The sequence below is a fragment of the Lissotriton vulgaris genome, chromosome 4_1, assembly GCF_964263255.1.
Source record: "Lissotriton vulgaris chromosome 4_1, aLisVul1.2, whole genome shotgun sequence".
NCBI lineage: Eukaryota > Metazoa > Chordata > Amphibia > Caudata > Salamandridae > Lissotriton > Lissotriton vulgaris.
The window spans coordinates 2,131,375,014-2,131,394,114 of NC_141691.1; the positions used below are offsets into that span (position 1 = coordinate 2,131,375,014).

The following is a 19,101-nucleotide window of genomic DNA, read 5'->3' on the forward strand; positions in this document are numbered from 1 at the left end:
CAGGACTAGTACCTTAAAACATTTCCTCGACCTAACTGCAACCTAGTGACCTCTATCTCTGAAAGCGGGGCAAATGTGACAAGATAACAATATTTAAAGGCATCTTTATTGCTAATTAACTTTGTGAGCAATAAAAATGCCTTTAAATGTTGTTATCTTGTCACATTTGCTCTGTTTTCGCGGACAGAGTACAATATTTGGTTTGATTTCCTACTCGCCAGAAAGGGCGAGTAGGACCTAAAAACAGCTCGACCTTGTTAAATTTAGCTCGACTATGCGAGCGGTCAAGTGGAATTTTCAAGCCCTGCTTAAGATGATTTTTGATGATTGGGTTTCTAATTCAGCTGCTGAGGCTACTATTGTAGTTACACCAAAGGATGGTAAAGACCATGCTGATCCTAAAAAGAATCTTCCAATTTCATTAATAAATCTGGAAGCTAAAATCTTTGCCACGGTCTTAGCTAAATGCTTAGAGTGTCCCATTCCTAATCTTATACACGATTCCCACACAGGTTTTGTAAAAGGGAGACTTGCCAGAGACAACATTCGGACCTTTTGTCATATATTGGAAAAAAGGAAAGCACTCAGTATTGCTATCGGTGGCGATCGCCCTGATGCCGAAAAGGCCTTAGATAAAGTCTCCTGACCTTTTTGACAAGCAGTTTTAGATTCCCATCACATCAGCAATTCATTTATTAATATGGTCATGTCTCTTTATGCACAACCAAAAGCTAAGATCAGAATTAATGGCGCTATATCTTCCTTTTTTAATCTTCGTCAGGACACTAGACAAGGGTGCCCTCTTTCAACTATTCTTTTTCTCCTATCAATAGATCCGCTTCTTTGTCTACTAAATCTGAATCAGGTTTTTAAGGGGTTTTAATTTTGCTCGTATACACTTAAAACGGCGGCGTATAGGGATGAATTTTTTTTTTCCCGAAGATATTGCAATAGCAATCCCCGTTATCCCTAACATCATAAGTGATTTTTCGCTCATATCTGGGTCTGAAGTAGTGGACCTCAGCCAGACCCGCTAGTGCAAGGGGTTCGACCTTCTCAGCACAAGTCCTCAGACCATTACGAAGAAGTTGGCACAGAAACTGGAATAGAAAAAGTAACTTTTATTTCACCTCATGAGGTGGTGCTACGGTTCAAAACAGCACCCTTCGGTATTGCAAGAAGTAGCAACACGAGCTAGGAAAGCATGGCTTATTTATACCCGCACAGGGGCTCAAAAGAATGCGGAACAAACACAAGAGTACAGTTTATGTACATAGAAGGTAATATTCAAGAGGCACAATCGATCAGTGGGAGGAGCTAACAGTTTTGGGGGTCGACAAGCACATTCCTATCTGGAACTAATCACTAACAGATGTGGACCCTAAAGTGAGGGAAGCTAAATATAACTTGTTGCTGGGCAGATTTCAAGCGCCGTGGACAGGAAGATAGGACAAAGCACATGGTCGACACAAGGCAGCGTGCAGTAGACAAAACGGCTGCCGTGAATCCAAAATGGAGTCCGCTATATGTCAAGTTTATGGCTAGAAGTAAGATGGCTTCTGCTAATGCTTAACCTAATCGCTGTTGAATTATAACAGGTACACTCTTAAAAAAGAAAAGACGTTTCCCCTAAACCCATTATGTTTTCGTGTTCACATGGGTGATTCAGGTTTTAACTGGCAATTGACTTGCATCAAATACTAAAGGATTTGGGGCCCGATGTAGGTGGCCCATTACCCGTCGGTAATCCCGAAATTCGGTACATTTTAGGCTTACCGACCGGTATTGAGCCATTTCAGGTGTAGGGGGTGATTCGATAAATACCAAATCGGTATTTACCGATTCTGTATTTACTGAATCATTACTTACAGATTCGGTATTTACCAAATCGGTAAATGGCATGTAGGAAGCACTTTTAAGAGTGCTTATGTGCTCTAAGGATTCGTTATTTACCACCAACTATTAGTTGGTGGTAAATACCGAATACCTTTGAAATTGCAAATCTGCGCATTTTCAACAGTGCTATGTGGCAGACATACATGCCCTTAGGGCATGTATGTGTGCCACATGTGCACACAAGCACTATTCAGGGGTGCAACAGAGTGTCAATGTGACACCCTGCCACCCTTGAATGTTTCCCTATTTTACTAAATCGGTTTTTACCGATTCGCTAATTCACATTTATTCCTATAGGAATAAATGGGAATTACCGAATCGGTAAATACCGATTCGGTAAATACCGAATCGTACCGATTTGGTAATATTTACCAAATTTTTTTCTACATAGCATTTAACGATTCTAAAATACTGTATCTGTAAAATTCGGTATTTTAGAATCTGTAAATCTTCCTTACCTACATCTGGCCCCTTGTTCTGTAAGAACCTGTCAGACGTTATCTTCCTGGTCTCCTAAATATATTTCTTGGTGGGGAAGATGACAAACTCTTAAAACGATGATAACCCCAATTATTAATTTTTTAACTTCCATGCTACCTATAAAACTTTCTTCTGCCTTCTTCCATAATCTTGATTACATCTCTACAAAATTCTTATGGAGTGATAAGAGAGCTAGAATTACCTCCAAACACCTCAGAAAACCTTCTAAGTAGGATGGTTGTAATCTTCGGGATTGGAATCTATATGAGGTTTCTTTTCTATCATCTCAAGGTGCTCTTTTTTTCTTACCGGATTCAAAATTATTACATCCTTGGATATATATTGAAAGAGAACTATGTACTCCTTTTTTCGCCCCTTCCTTTCTCACGGTTTATAATCAATGCATTAAAATATGTTGAAAGACCTCACCAGCCCCAACAAAAGAGCACTAATTAAAGTCCTTGGAAGCCAGGGACTCACTCAAAAAGTTAAGGGGCATACCCATGTTGCTGCACCAAATTCTCACCAAAACATCTGAAATTTCTGAGTCAACAAGCCCACACCAGTCCCCTGGACAGACCACACACATGTCAAGGTCAGTATCATCATCAAGGTCCACCACAGATGAGCCTCTGCCAACCAATCCCACTGAATCTGGAACAGCATCACTGATGAGGGTTGGAACACCGCTCTCAACACCCATCCATCTAAACAGAGCAACAACTTTCGCACAGCCATCAAGAATTTCATTACTTGGATCACCTCCTCTGTTGACTCTCTGCCCCCCCCCCCCTCAAACACAGCAATACAACAAAACCCACATACAGTTAAATGCAACACACAGCCAGTTGATACTCAGAGGGAACTCAGATTGAGGAAACTGTGCTGCAAAAAACTGGAGTGCAAATGGAGTATGAGCCAGGGCAATGCAAACAGGAGCACATTCCAATTCCACCTTAAGATGTTTCCACCAAATGATCCACACCATCAAAAGAACCACTCTGTCAGAACACACCAAAGTAAGCACCAAAGGAATACATTACATCATATTTAACCTCACCATTGGCAGCCATCAACCCAATCACTCCTTCACAGGATCTGTGGTAAATAAATTTTACCTCTGCAATTTTTCCGTATAATTATCAATACAAGACAGCTCATTTAAATTAGAGGCAGAGTCCGTGGTATCTGAGTCATACGGGCTTTAATATAATGCTTCGAAGCATGGGACATCGGGTTCCATCACCACTCAGGTTCAGGAAGGGACATTCAACGTTTTATTAACATTACACATTACATATAGTAAAAGGGTACAATTGAATCCAATACAGTAGGCGTAACAGGTGAAAAGAGAGAGATAAGAACACATGTGCGTAAGAGGAGGCGGGTAAGAAGGCGTACACATGAGCGTGCACTGTACATGTCAGAGAAACGACACAAGAAACGTCACATGTGGGTGGATGCATAGAGAAAGTTTGCAGAATCAGCAGAAACTTATTACCTATATGCTCGCGCAGCTGAGCATGACGTGTAACCAGAGAGAGCTGGGGGCTTTGACTTTAGCACTAGTAGAGGAGACTAATGTCTTGGATGTCAGGGCAACCTGTACCTATAACATATCTCATATCTCATGTTTGGAGGATGTAGTGTCTGAAGTAAAAGGTCTCTCGGGCAGGGGCCATTCAATATCGAATGCTAGTGCGTGCATACGAATCTACATGAAGAGAGTGCGGGGGCCATGGGCTTACCATGGTAACGGGAGCAGTAAATTACTTGCATGGAGGACAGGAAGGCCGGGAGACAGGGCCCTTTGCTCTGCAGCCGGGAATATGTTTACCTATTTCGCTAGACTGGAATGTGTTTTCGCGGAGGTTGAACAGATAACTGTAGGCAAAATACACTTTTGGCAGGCAGTCCAGGCCGAGCCGGGCACCGCTTCGCTGGCAGGAAGTAAGGCAGAGGTCAGGGATGCATACGACTTTCGGAGACAGGAGAGATGAAACAAAGGGGCCTCGTTCAAGGGCCTAGCTCGACTGGGCCAGGAAACATGGAGAAAACGTGTGCGATATTTCAGAATTGCACCATGTAAAGACGTTGGCACCATAGGCATAGAAGCTTAATTAACGGGATTTCTTTGCATGACTGGATAGCTGACATGTTAAGGATGGACGCAAATGTGTTTGCGTCTTGCTAGCATGAACAGAACACAAGTTACACGACATACAAGGAACATGGGTGCATGGATAGGGTGCGAGTAGGGGACACATTAGCTACCTGAAAATTTCTATTACCTCAGATCTGTGAAACAATCTCTCTCAATTCTTCAGCAACAAAATGACTGCCACTTGCAGAAATGTCAACGTAAAACTAAACTGAACAGAACTCACCAAATGCCACCCAATATTATCCAAAGAACCATTACTAACTACACATAGCCCATCATCAGTTTAGGAAAAACCATTGCAACCATGAAGTTCGACAACTCAGGGCCCCACTCAAACACATGCCCCCAACCAAGCCTACTTGGTTTCCACTCCAAATATTTTTGTAATGTTTCTATAAATGATAAGTTCTATTTTTGAGTATGAGTGTGTTGTGATACGATTGTATATTGTATGAGCGACCTCTGACCCTGTTTGCAGGCAGGTTGCTCCACACGCTGCTGCATGGCTCTGCCTGCATTGTTTAGCCTCATCTTGTAATTTTCGCCCGTGCCTAACTTGTTTTTTATTCCTCTGTGCCTGTACTTGCTTTCTTGCCCAGACGTTTTTTTATTCCTCTGGGCCTGTACTTGTTTTCTTGCCTAAACTTGTTTTTCCTTCCTGTGCCCAGTTCTCCTGCGGCCCGGCCCTTTTTTACCACTGCTGCGTACCCGCGTCCCCGTCCCCCTGCAATCCCATTTGCCATCCCGCTCCCACCTCCCAGCTGCTCCTCGATCTCACATCCCCTTATATGGAGGACGCGCAGTGGCTATGTGCAGCGCGCGCGCCGCTGGTGCGCTGAAGGCAAGCCCATCTGCGCCTGGAACACACCAAGACCCCTGGACCCCGCGAACGTCACAACGCCCGACACCGCTACGATGCCAGAACCCTCCACGCACTCAACACCGGGCAATCACACACCTGCTTCCAGGCCACCCCAAAGTGCACCCACGAAGCTTTCACCTGCTGTAACTGCAGCTTCACAAGCATCCGCCCCACCATGCTGCCGACCAGGAAAGAGCCCAACCACCTCAGATGCATCCTTCTCAACACCCGCTCCGCCCTCAAAAACACTGTTGAACTCCGGGACCTACTCGACTCAACCTCCCCAGACATCGCCTTCCTGATGGAGACCTGGCTGAACCCCGCCTCGGCACCCGACAAAGCCATAGCCGTCCCGGAAGGCTACAAGATCACCCGCAGGGACCAAACCAACGGAGCAGGAGGAGGAATTGCCATCTTCCACAGGAACACTCTCAGAGTCTCGACCAATACTGACGACACCCTCAGCACCGCCCAACTCCTGCATTTCCAGATCTACAACGACACCAACACCACCCTCAGAGGAACCCTCATCTACAGACCCCCCTGGACCCCGACCACAGTTCAGTGACTCCATAGCCGACTTCATCAGCACACACGCCCTTGCCTCCACAGACTACATCCTCTGCGGAGACCTGAACTCAAGAACAGTCGCCAGTGGCTGATTATCAATATCGTTTAGTGGAGGAAAGGAAGTTATAAAACTGAAGGAGTCACAAATTCAAAAATAACACAGGGAGTTGATATGTAATCTGCATTTATATTCCTTGGCAGGATATGCATAGACAAAACCATCATCATTTAGGTGATGTTATTTCAAATGGAGAGATTAGAGTTGAATTTAGTTTCCTCCATGGTTACAAATTAAGTCAGCATTAGAATCCCATCAACAGAAGGAGCATCTTATCTGATCCCAAGCCAGTATCCTTGGGTGGTTGTAGTGGCAGGGCTTCAGGCACTCAATGCACCAAGGAGAGTATTCCCTCTGAGGTGCCCAGGTGTTATATATGGATGAATAGAAAGGCCAGTGGTACATAAGCAACATGGTGGCGTAAACAGAGCTATGCACATTGCTTCCTTGTATTCTGTGTCCCAGGGAGGCTGACATGCGTTCTTCTGCTTCATTCTTACAGTGTTCCTCTTCATGGCAGGTACTGGTAGAGCTCTAGGAATGTTTCTTCTGACTATTACTGGGGCGGCATCAGAGGTGTGAATAATGACCTCACAGCTTCTTGGCAGGAACGCACCGTAATTCATAACCATAGACGGGGGTCGCCACTGGGTAGTATATTTCACAGAAATCTGGAGTAGCACATCCTTTCATGCCATATGGTTCCAAAGTTCCACCTGTGGAAAAAAAACACACACAATAATCACTCATTAGCAATGCTGCTACATAAAGCTTTTCTCCATCTCAGAACGAAATCATGCCTCTCCTGGCCACTGAGGCCCTGGGGCTTGAAGCACTGGAGGGCACTACTGCCCCTTCTCCCCATCCGGCTCTGCTTGCTCATACTCAGAGAGGCTGCTGCCTACTGGGCATCTGTAACTGCTCCCGGTGCCTCTTAACAGCATCCAATAATGCTGATTGGAGCTGACAGGACTAGTGTCTCCACTGCCCATCACTGCTGGACTGTGTCCTTTGGCTTCAGCATTGTCTATCACAGGTGAACCATACAAGTCAATGCAGGGCGCTCTTTTGGGGACACGACTCTTATCACCACAGCCGAGCGGCTCTAATATCAGAACCATGGTGCAACCGGGATTTCTCTGGGCCCTATTTGAAGCCAGTCCCATCCCCCCACCATTTCCTTGGGTATCGCTTCAAAAGACCCTCTCCACTACCTCTATCCTGGTCCAGAGACAGTTGGACCTTGGACACTATCACCAATGACTGGTTCCCTTGCTCATGGAATGGATTCATCCCAGCCCATTTTTGATCTCCTCCCTGCCCTTCTTTTAGAGGCCAAACGCCTAGAGTATCAGGACCTGAGATGATGCACCTTTATTTGTTGACGCTACTGTACTACTTTTCTCAGCCTGTCCGATTCACAATTTCCTGCAGTGGCGACCAGCCAAGCAGCTACACTGTCTAACCCCACCTGGACTGGACAGTGATTGCTTTCTCTAACCTGCCACACATCACTTCGTACCTGGGCCTTGCCTTCTTTACATCTTTTACTAAACCCGGCTCCTAACACAATATTCTAATATAAACCCTCTCACCACCTACTCTTCAAGGGTGTAGTGGGGGAGGGGTACGAAGTTGGCCTCTGCATTATCATCACTGGAAAAGCCCCTAGGCGCCATCCTCTAGAAACTTACCTCCTACAGCTGTGTTTCATAGACCTCAAGATAACCGATCTAATGAAGAAGTCAAGACCAAATAGGACACCAGAATCTTTTTTAAATCCGGGAAAAGGAAATAGTGGACGGGTAGCAAGTCAACGCCACAGACTGATTGGGGCACCTGGGACTGGACAACAAACCCTCAAATATAAGTTGACCTTGAAGACTGGTTGTTCCACCTGAACATCTGCAATTATGGAATACCACAATGTCTAGAACGTAATGACACCAACACGTTCCTCTTGGATCTTATCCCATGCATCACTGGTCTGTCCTTTAGCCTCACTGGAAATTCAGAGGGCACATAGAATGTGATCTTATACTAGTTACTCCTCTAATGTATTCTCCACCAGACTTCCTCAGCCTGTTTCCTACATCATGCCCAAACGATTCTTATTATACAGGATTACGGCCACGGTTCTGGTAAAGCTGCTATACTTACTCATGTCTCTGTTGTTGCACTTGTTCACCTACCTCGGGTTGGAAGCACTCCTTTCTTCCCCATCTTTATGAATGGCCTCTATACATCATCATACATTGACAGTTTCTCATCTGCTATCTGTCTAGTTGGCCTGGAGTTGCTAATGAAGTAATGTGCCAATGCCCACTTGCAGTGACGGCTCGTACAGGTAAGCGCGGTGGGGGGTGAGGTGAGGCAGGGATGGAGCGGGTGGAGTGGAGTGGAGTGGAATACAACATAACGGGATAGTAAAAAATAAATAAATACAACCACTTACTTGTGCTTGCTGCATCGCCGACAAAGTACGTGATTTTTTTTTAACTATATACTTCTTACTATCGTGTTGCATGTTGAATTCCATTATCCCCCACCCCGACCCGCTCCCGCCCCATCTCACCGCCTCACTGTGTTTACCTGTGTGAACTGCCATTGCGCCCTTGGCACTCACTGTATTATTTTCTCTCCTCTATCTCCCAATCTTGGCACCCTGACTATACTTATCCCTTAAGAGTATGACCATCATGAGTACCCATGCCATCCGATATCTCCAAGAGGGGTGTCAACACACAAGAAACATATACTTAACACCACCTGAACATACATTTACTACTCATGTTATGTTATCTTAACATAACATGAGTAGTAAATGTATTTCTTATAGAGGACACATTCACCAGGAGGTTTCATGGCGCTGACTCTAGCGTATGCCGGGATCAAGCAGGAACTACACGTGGGCCTGTGTGAATAACCATGTCTTGAGCATCTTCCTGAAGCTCATGAGGTTGTGGCAGGATCAGATTTCTAACGGGAGGGAGTTCCATAGTATGGGAGCCAGCGTCGCAAACTTGCAGCCGCCCTGGCATTGTAGCTTAAAGGATGGGGTGGCCAGAAGTTAAAGATTGCCGGAGCAGAGGTTGCGGGCAGGGGTGTACCTAGCTAGAAGGCATGTGAGGAATTTAGGACTGCGACCATGAAGGGACTTGAAGATTATACAGGCCGTCTTAAATGCAGTGTGTTGAGGGATGGGGAGCCATTGAAGTTTTTTTAGCAGTGGTCTGCCAGATTGCCATCTTGGTTGCTGATGGATTAGTCTGGTCGCCTGGTTCTGAACCAATTGGAGGTGTTTGCTGAGGCAGAGTGGAAGGCCCAGGTATATAGCGTTGGCGTAATCCAGGTGTGATAGTACCAGGGCTATCACAACCTGGATCAGGGCCGAGTGGGTGAACATATGGCTGATCTTCCTGATCTTGCGGAGCTGGAAGAAGCAGGAGGACACAACCGCACCTACTTGGGTCTTTAAAGATAGGTCATCATTAATGATCACCCCAAGGCTTTTTACTGAACTTGATGGGATGGGGGCTGGGCCAAGGTCTGTGGGCCAGCAGTGTGGGCCCCAGAGGGATTGGCTATTCCCGTTCAGGACCAGCTCGGTCTTGCCGGGGTTTAGCTTCAAATAGTTATCGTCCATCCACTGGCGAATGTGAAGCATGGTGCCCTGGAAATCCTGAATTGATTCAGGGGAGTTGTCTTTTGTAAATATCAACTAGAGATCATCTGCATAGTTGAAGGTGATAGTTTTCCATTCCTTCAGGGTCTGAATCAAAGGTATCAAATATAAATTGAACAACAAGGGAGAAAGTGAAGATTCCTGGGGGACCCCACATGTCCTGGGCAGCTTAGGAGCAGTAAAAGGGGCTAGGTGTACCGCCTGAGTGCAGTCGCTAAGGATGGACCTGACCCAGCCGCGGCACGGATGCCGGCCTATTTCACACTGTTCATTAAGATGGTATGATCGACCGTGTCAAACGCGGCCGAGAGGTCCAGAAGGACCAGGGCCTGAGGAATTCCTTTGTCGGCATTTCCTCTTAGAGCATCCAGTGCTGCGAAAATTACAGTCTCGGTGGAGTGGGCAGGACGAAACCCTGCTTGGTGAGGGTCTAAGTAGTCAGACTGCTCGATAAAGTTAGACAAGCATGTTACTACATGAGCTTCAAGGACCTTGGCCAGATAGGGGAGCAGAGAAATAGACCTGTAATTGGAGAGATTCTGGGGGTCCACACCTGTTTTTTTTAAGAGGGGTACTACAACTGCATTTATGAAAGCTTTAAGAACCCTGCCCTGAGATAAGGATGCATTCAGGAAGGGCAAAATAGGGAGGGAAAGGACCGAGAAAGCGTCCTTTAGAATATGTGGGGGACAGCTGTCCCTTGGCGAACCAGATTTTACCCTGGCCAGTAGAGCTTGCAGAGACTGAACATTTATGAGTAGAAAGTGGTTTAGGATATGGGGTTGGATATACCCTTACCACCCTTTTTAGATTGTCTGTTCTGCATCCTTATTGGCTTAACCTCCCTCCACACATGCCCTTAGATAATGTTAGGGTTCAGGCTCTCCTTCACCTGTGTCATTCCTGTGCACCCACAAATACTGTGCTCGCCCTCCCTTCTCCCAATGTCCTTGAACCTGCATACTCCCTTCCCCACCTCCTACTAATTGGCACTGTGACACCACCACAGCAGTCCAATACCAAAATACACTTGCCTTCCTCTTCCTGCTGTATACTTCACCAGCTTCACTTGCTAATGGCCACTACCATAGCTCACCACCCCCTTACTGTCATCACTCTCAAAGTTAATGTGCTGGACTCATTGAACAGGAAAAGATCTGAGCAATGACATGAGCCCTTTGCCAAGAGACACAGCTTTCAGCAATGGAGGCAGAGAAACTCATTGGACGGGTGGGATGAGTCCTCCAAAGCTGCCGGACATCAACCAGTCATGTCCTTACCGTACTCACTTACACCAATCCTAGCTCCAAAAAATGTGTGGTGGCCATTCTCATTCGGAAATCCCTTCCATGTAATTTTCTAGAAAACAGATCAGATGATGAGGGACCATATGTGTTTGCATGCTCTGGACTGGCACTATGGTGTTCAACGTGGGCTATGTCTACGCTCCTAAAAGTGACATGTCCACCATTCTCTCCCACCTCAACAGCCCCATCATTGAACACCGCAAATCCCATATCATCTTGAGAGAGGATTTTGCTCAATAAGACTGTAACAATTAGTGGCCTTCTGGCAGCAGGAAATGAACATTCGCCATACAGAAAGTGGCTTACGGAAATTGAGACCTGCCAAACACACGCATAGGAGGAGCAAAGCTTTGTAAGTGTGCTGCAGAATGCAGACAGATGAAATAATGAGGGGACATAAAGATATTTATTCTTATTGTACCTTCAAAGGAAAGCAGTAGCTTTTTGAAGCATTCCCTGGTTTTCCAGCTGTGAATGCAAAGAAAATCCATGGGTGTGACATCCACTCTCCATACAAGGAACGCCTTCATAGGGCAGAGTAATGTAAGCCAGCCACTTGCCTTCCCTCGCATTACTCCAGATTTACCAATCAATGCAGGGCCATGCAAGGTGGCCTTGTGTTGCTTATGGGGAATCTTTTTTCTATTGCCTCCTGTGTTTTTACTATGTTTTTGCCAGTCTAGAAGCTTAGGGCACTTCTCCACTGCTATTCAGTGCCAAAGTGCAAGTACTCCATATTGTAAATTGTTGTAATGGATTAGTGACTCCATGATTGGCTTATTTGATTTTCTTACCAGACCCTAGAACAGTGCACCATATGTGCCCAGGGCCTGGAAATCAAATGCTGCTGGTGGGCTTGCAGCACTGGTTGTGCCACACACAGAAGCAGCTTGTCAAATATGGCTCAGGTCTGCCATTACCTGTGTGCAGTCTGGGAGTGCCATGTCGACTTGGCAAGTGCACACAATTGCCAGAACCTAAATCTTCCCTTTTCTACATATTAGTCACCCCTAAGGTAGTCCCAAGGTATCCCCTTGGGCAGGGTACATTGTGTGGCATGTTCTGATAGTGAACTACATCCAATTTTGTTCCTATAGGCCAGAATGGGCAGTTTGATTATAAAATCTTATAATCTTAACTAACCAAGGGAACTAGGTAGAAATTCGAGTTTAGTATGCTGAACTCAAAATATTAAAATACATTATTTACTGAGGGTGATTTTTACATTCTGTGTTTGAAACTACCGCTTTTCAAAAGTATGTCTTTTCTTGCCTAACTATCAAGCATGCCTCTGCTAGGTATTCCATGTCTGGTTTGTGAGTGACAGGGGGCTTGAGAGGCTGGCGTGGGTCTTGGATCAAGCAGTCTGATGGGTCAGGGCTGGGCTGAATAGGGGACTTGCATTGAATGGAGAGTGGGGGCTGAGATTTCTTTTCACTGACCTGAGCCCTCATAGAATAGAGAGTAGGGGGAGGAGATTATATTTCACTTACCTGTGCCAGGTCTGGTCTCAGACATTGCTGTCTCCACCTCCTGCCTGGAAGCTGCAGAGATGTGGCTGAGCACAGGCACCCTCTGCCTTCAGAGGACAAATGATGTACTGGTATAAATATTGGGGCCCAGACCCCATAACTCTAGATCACTTCTGGGAATCAAGACAAACCTTTTCCAAGGAATCTGAAGGAGGAGACTGCCCCTGTGCTGTTTTGCTATTTCTGGGGTTGGCCTGCAGTGGATACTTTATTTGCCAAGGAAAGGGGAAAAGGACTTTTTTGGACTTTTCATATTCTTAAAGAAGAATCTCCAAGGGCTTGAAGTGTGCTGGCCCCCTGCCTGATGTCTCAGGGCTACAAGACTTCGCCACCAGCTCCCTTGAATTCCCTTGCTTGGAATTCTACCTGCAGAGAGGTGCCTACTGTTGTTTGGGACCTCTGAGAAGACTGCATGTCGCTGGGAGCTAGAAGCGTGACGCAACGAGGAAAAGCATGTCACCGTTGGAGCAGTTGCCGTCTCATCGCCAAAGAAGCGTGCCACCGCCGCAGCTGTTCACACTCGCATTACCGACGTAGCGTGTTGCATCACGGGAGAAGCGCATTTCCACCGCATAGGTCACAGTCGCATCACCGGAAAAGCGTGTTTCAGGGTCTGTCGCAGCTCAGAAGTTACAGAGTTTACACACGACCGTTGGGCGTGCACGCATCAGATCCAACATTGTCGCATCGCATCAAAGACGCCATTGTGTTGCATTGCACCGGATCATCGCTTCCCATCGAGGTGCCATCTTGTCGCATTACACCGGATCACTGTAAAAAACCGACTCATCAACTCCCCATTCAGTAAGGAAGCGAGCATCAACTCCCCTGCGCAGCAGTAAGGAACCGACACATCCGCTCCTCTGAGTGTAAGGAAACGAGGGATCAACTTCCCTGCGACCCTTTTGTTTATTTTGCATGACACATCCAAGGTACTTTGAAAGTAAAGTATCACATTTACCATATACATTGTGCTAAGCTATTTTCTACTATTATAAAGACTACTTTTGATTACCGAATTGTGGATTTTTGTTGTTTGGTCTTATGTTATGTCTAGTAAAGATTTTCTGAAGTGGTGTGGTATCCTTTTGTAGTGTTTTCACTGTATTACTGCATGTGTTCACACATTATTTAAACACTGCCTCTGTGATAAGCCTGCCTTCTTGTGCCAAGCTAACAAGGGGTTGAACGGAGGGTTTTTTGAGGAGTGTAGCCCCCTTACCCAGACTCAAACCAAGGGTCACTATTTTGACAAAGGTACCTACCTCTGCCATCTAGAGACCCCTAAATCTAACATCATGCATAATGCAAGGGCAATGCAATCCAATCATGGATCTAGCCTCAACTGTCTTAGAATTCCATTTGGCAAACAGTGTGTTCACTCTCAGTCTTAGGTTAGCTTGCCTCCGACCCAGTACAGAACTCCATTCCGTTCTTATCTAGGTTTTCGTTTTACAAATGCCACCTCATCAGGGTATATTTGGTCTATGAAGCATGATTTCTACATTGTATTTGATGGAATCGAGCTCACAGAAGATATTCAGGTGGATTCTATGACAAAAATGAGAATTAATCAGCGTGAAGTGCTTTTAGTTTGAAAGAAAGAACAAGAAACCAAGAAGACTGGTGCAGTAGGAAATATAACGCATAAATATGAAAATCAGTTTATCTCACCAGGTCCGACTACTCTTCCATTGAAGGTGGAGCAGGTGTTCTGCTCCCCGGTGCACTGAATTTCTCCAGTCGGTGTGCAGCCCGAGGACTGGTCAGTGAGACACTCGTCACACTTATAGCCATTCGGTGTCGGATCCAAAGCAGGCACTGAAATAACACAGAAGCGGAATTGAGAAGCCTAATGTGTACAGCAATGGGGTGCTAAGTCATGGCTAAATTCTTCCTCCTCATCAACAGAAGCATTAAACACCACACTTTGTATGAAAATAAAATAAATGTCATGTTCAACTCATGTGGCACAGATTGTTTTATTTCATTTTTGCCCAGAATAGAAATTCTTTTCCATTGACTGCTGTAGAATAGTGTGTGTTTTGGTAACTCACTAGGCATGTTCTCTGTGTCACTCATTTACAAGAGGCCAACACTGCCGCAGCGTATCTTTTCATGACTCTCAAGTCAAGTCAAGTCAAGTCAGTAAATTTGTATAGCGCGCTACATACCCAGAGGGTCTCAAGGCGCTTCGAAAAAGGGAGGGGAATTATATGTCAAATATCCACGTTTTAAGTTGCTTTCTGAATGCTAGGTGGTTCTGAGTAAGGCGAAGATGAGTGGGAAGTGAGTTCCAGGTTTTAGCTGCCAGGTAGGAGAAGGATCTACCTCCCATGGTGGTTTTGTTGATGCGAGGTACAGTGGCAAGGGCTTGGTTGGAGGATCGTAGCTGGCGGGAGGGGGTGTAGAAGGACAGTCGTGTGTTGAGGCATTCAGGTCCGATTTCGTAGAGTGCTTTGTGTGCGTGGGTTAGGAGCCGGAAAGTAATCCTCTTATTGACGGGGAGCCAGTGGAGGTTTTTCAGGTGGCCAGAGATGTGTTCTTTACGCGGTATGTCTAATATGAGTCTGGCTGAAGCGTTCTGGATGCGTTGGAGTTTTTTCTGGATTTTTGCGGTGGTACCGGCGTAGAGGGTGTTTCCGTAGTCCAGTCGGCTCGTGACCAGAGCGTGAGTGACTGTTTTTCTAGTTTCGGTGGGGATCCAGCGAAATGTTTTCTTGAGCATGCAAAGAATGTTGAAGCAAGATGAAGAAACGGCGTTGACTTGTCTGTTCATCGAGAGTGAGGAGTCCAGGATGACGCCCAGGTTGCGAAGGCTCAAAGCGCTGCCTTGCCTTACTTTACATCAAGGAGGTGTTCCATGGGTGTTGCTGTGGGTGCTCCCACTCAGCACTCAGGGAATTTGACACTGCTGCTCAATCACAAAACATTGGGAAATTCTTGAAAGTAATAAACATGACTGGGAGAAACCTCTATTATCCTATAAATAGAGGTTTCTCAATAGAGAGAACATAAATCTTATGTTCCAAAAAGCCGAACCTCTACCCTGGACAGACCATGGGGTGGTGCGGTTCGCCATCCTTATTCCTCAGGCTAAAACAGTGACAGGTGAGGGGTAAACTAGCAGTATGTGTAGGCCTTGGAAAAATATCAAAGCAAATGACTTGGAGGAGTTGCTTCTTGCTTCTGGCCCGGCCCGACCGACAGACGTAAGCACAGCTACTTCCGAATATACAGATTGGATTGATCATGCTTGCCTTAAGCTGGCACCCCCCAAACGATGTCGACCCGCTAGGTTGGCGCCATCAGCCCCCTGGTACTCGGACGTCCTTAGAGAAGCCAAAATAGCATGCAAAAAACTAGAACGGATTTGGAGGTCCACCTATTCGGAGCATGACAAGGAAAAGCTTAAAGCCGGCCAAAGGGCTTATAAAGACGAGATCAGGCAAGCTAAGAGGGTATACTTTACGGATCGCATTGAGAAGGCTAAGAACTCAACAAAAGAACTTTTTGATACTGTCACCAGTCTGGCCTCTCCTAAGGCGGTGATGGTCCCGCCTAATCTAGAACTCTGTGAGTCCTTAGCAAAGTTCTTTCAGAATAAAGTTCAGGTGATATTTACCTCTCTTGAACCTCAGGTGGCTCAGAGCCTCCTTGATACTCCCCATAGGAACTCACATGCGGGATCCACGGGGGCTACTTTCTCAGCCTTCAACCCTGTGGAGGCAGAGGAAGTAGCAAAACTGTTGCTAGCCACCAAATCTGGTTCACCTCACGATCCTTGCCCCACTTCTATTGCTAAACTGGCGGTTGTTCCTATTGCGAACCAACTGGCAGGGATTTTCAACTTAATGTTTGAGAAAGGCAACTTCCCTATGATTTGGAAACGGGCCTCAATCAGCCCGCTCCTCAAAAAACCCTCCCTTGATATTACGGACCCCAACAGCTATAGACCAATATCCAGGTTGCCACTGCCTGCGAAATTGGTTGAGAAAATTATGAACTCCCAACTCTGTTCTTTCTTGCGCAATTCAAAAGGTCTAGACTCAGCACAACATGGTTTTAGAGAGGGGCACAGCACTGAGACAGCTCTGATTAAATCCACAGAGGAGATCCGGAAGGTGCTTGACGAAGGGGGCCAGGCAGTGCTGATTCTTTTAGACCTGTCAGCAGCCTTCGATACCGTCCACCATGCATTGTTACTAGATCGGTTGGAGGGCTGCGGGGTTAGAGGCCAAGCACTTAAGCTCCTGGAGGCCTTTTTAACTGAGCGGGTACAAGTGGTGGCCATGGGGGAGTATGAATCAAGACCTTTCGAGCTCCCGGGGGGGTCCCGCAGGGGTCCTCCCTAAGCCCCACTTTATTCAACATCTACGTAGCCGCTCTTGCCCCTGTAATCAGATCCTTCGGGTTCGAGTTAACATCATACGCCAATGACACCCAGATTGTGGTCTCGGTGCTCCCGGGGACTGAGAGGGAGGTGGCAGGCTGGTTTCAGGATTGCATGTCTGCAGTCAGCTCCTGGATGGCAAAAAGCTGTTTAAAATTGAACTCATCAAAGACAGAGGTGATCATTTTTGGCCCAAGTACTAATCTTTGGAGCCCTAACTGGTGGCCCACTGATATGGGGTCTCCTCCTATCCCTGTCACAAAGGTGAAGAATTTGGGGGTCGTTATTGATAACCTTCTCACCTTCAAACCCCAAGTCAATGCGCTGAGTTCCTCAGTACACTACATTCTGAGAATTATCAGAAAGGTTCTACCTTACCTTCCTGAGGGCTGTAGAAAGACGGTGGTGACAGCCCTCGTTCTATCACGCATTGACTATTGTAATAGCCTTTTTCTTGAGGCACAACAGGGAGTGCTCAACAAGCTTCAAGTTTTACAAAATGCGGCTGCCCGCTTGATTGGGGGTTTGCCCAAGTTTTCCTCAGTCTCCAAGGAGTTGGATAAACTGCACTGGCTTCCGGTACGGAAGCGAATTAGGTTCAAGGCCCTCTGTATTGTCTTTAAGGCACTGCATGGCCTTGGCCCAATGTTCCTTCAAGATCTTTTTCAGTGGTACAGACCAAGTAGACAACTGAGGTCGGCCAGTCTGGGGCTGGTTAAAACCACCCGAATCAAGAGGGCACGCTGGGGTGGAAGGAGTTTTGTCAGGGGAGCTGCGAGGGCGTGGAACTCCCTCCCTCTCTCCCTCAAACTCAATACTAATCTCCTGGCATTCAGGAAGGATCTAAAGACATGGCTTTTCTCCCAATAAGTACCTAGATTCTCGCTTCTCTGGAATTTTCATTTCAGCGCCAGGACGCCGACTGGTATCAGTGCGCTCTATAAATGTAAAAATAAATAAATAAATAAATAAATAAATGGTCCAGGATCTTAAGGGACTCTCTGGTCCATACACACCCCAGGAACCACATGAGGGAGGAAGATCAAACGGAGCTCAACGCATGGGTTCTCCTCCCAGTTACTGGCCATTTCCCCTGTGGTAGATGCAGCGGGTGCCAACTGACCACCGCCACTAAATGCTTGAGTTTGGAACCCGGGAAACAATGGCTACAGCGTAATCACAAGTATTGTAATTCAACCAATGTCATTTACTTGATCAACTGCCGCTGTGGGCTCAGGTATGTGGGCATGACCACAAGAAACATAAAACAACGAATCTGTGAACACCATACTAATATAAGATGGCGCATGAACACTACAAAAACTGACCAAGCATTTTCTACAATTGAATCACACCCCCAACGATATCAGGTGGACAATCATTGAGCAACTCCAGATGAACACAGGGTCACAAAGTGTACTTTTCAAGAAATAACAAAGGTGGATTTATCGTTTATCCACACATCTTTCAGGGATAAACAATAATATACCTTCAGCCTTAATGATGCGATGCTAGTAGAATGGTTAGTATCACAAATCTAAAACTACGGTTATACACCATTGGTTCATATGACTTAACACACTATACTCCATCAACCTTGAATGAATGGACACACCTTAAGAATGAGAATCAACTTTTATACACCATTGGTTATGTGGTATAGTTGGGATAAAAGTCTATATATATTTTGTAAACATGCAGAAACCGGTTGATGCCACACAATAGCCCAACCCCTTGTTTTCTTCCACCTTGATGGTGGAATATAATCTGACCCTATTAACCACAAAAGTCACAGCAAACACATAACCATGGTCATACACGTACTTCATTATTGATCCGACTGAGCCATTCAACACCCACTCGCACCAGAATAAGGTTTTGTGACCATTAACTCCTTAAGAGCGTCGAACGTTCAGCGCCCAGTGCTGAACGTTCGAATAACTGGTGCGGCCCCGTCGTCCAACAGTCGTGCGCAGCACTGGCAAGGTAGTGCTTGCGACGACCGTTGGCCGATGGCAGCACTTAAATGGTTAAATGGGTTTCTTAAAATGCTTCCCAAAATACTTTTATTATGAGCTGTGATAAAATACGCATTCTCCAGTTAACAGGAATATGCGGGCACATACTTTTTTATTTTTGCGACTTTTCCTGTAT

At 46.0% G+C, this 19,101-nt stretch overlaps 1 protein-coding gene across 2 annotated transcripts in view; it reads right to left on the bottom strand.

The window, feature by feature from the left end:
• Positions 1–6,621: 6,621 nt before the first annotated feature.
• The window catches only part of LOC147725212 (phospholipase A2 inhibitor and Ly6/PLAUR domain-containing protein-like), a 49,603-nt gene continuing 37,123 nt past the window's right edge, over positions 6,622–19,101 (bottom strand). For both annotated transcript variants that reach the window (XM_086967137.1, XM_086967136.1), the window contains exons 4-5: positions 14,229–14,375; positions 6,622–6,746 (exon numbers count right to left, since the gene is read on the bottom strand). In XM_086967137.1, the coding sequence (XP_086823263.1) occupies positions 6,622–6,746; positions 14,229–14,375 (272 nt within the window). The remainder of the gene's footprint in view (positions 6,747–14,228; positions 14,376–19,101) is intronic.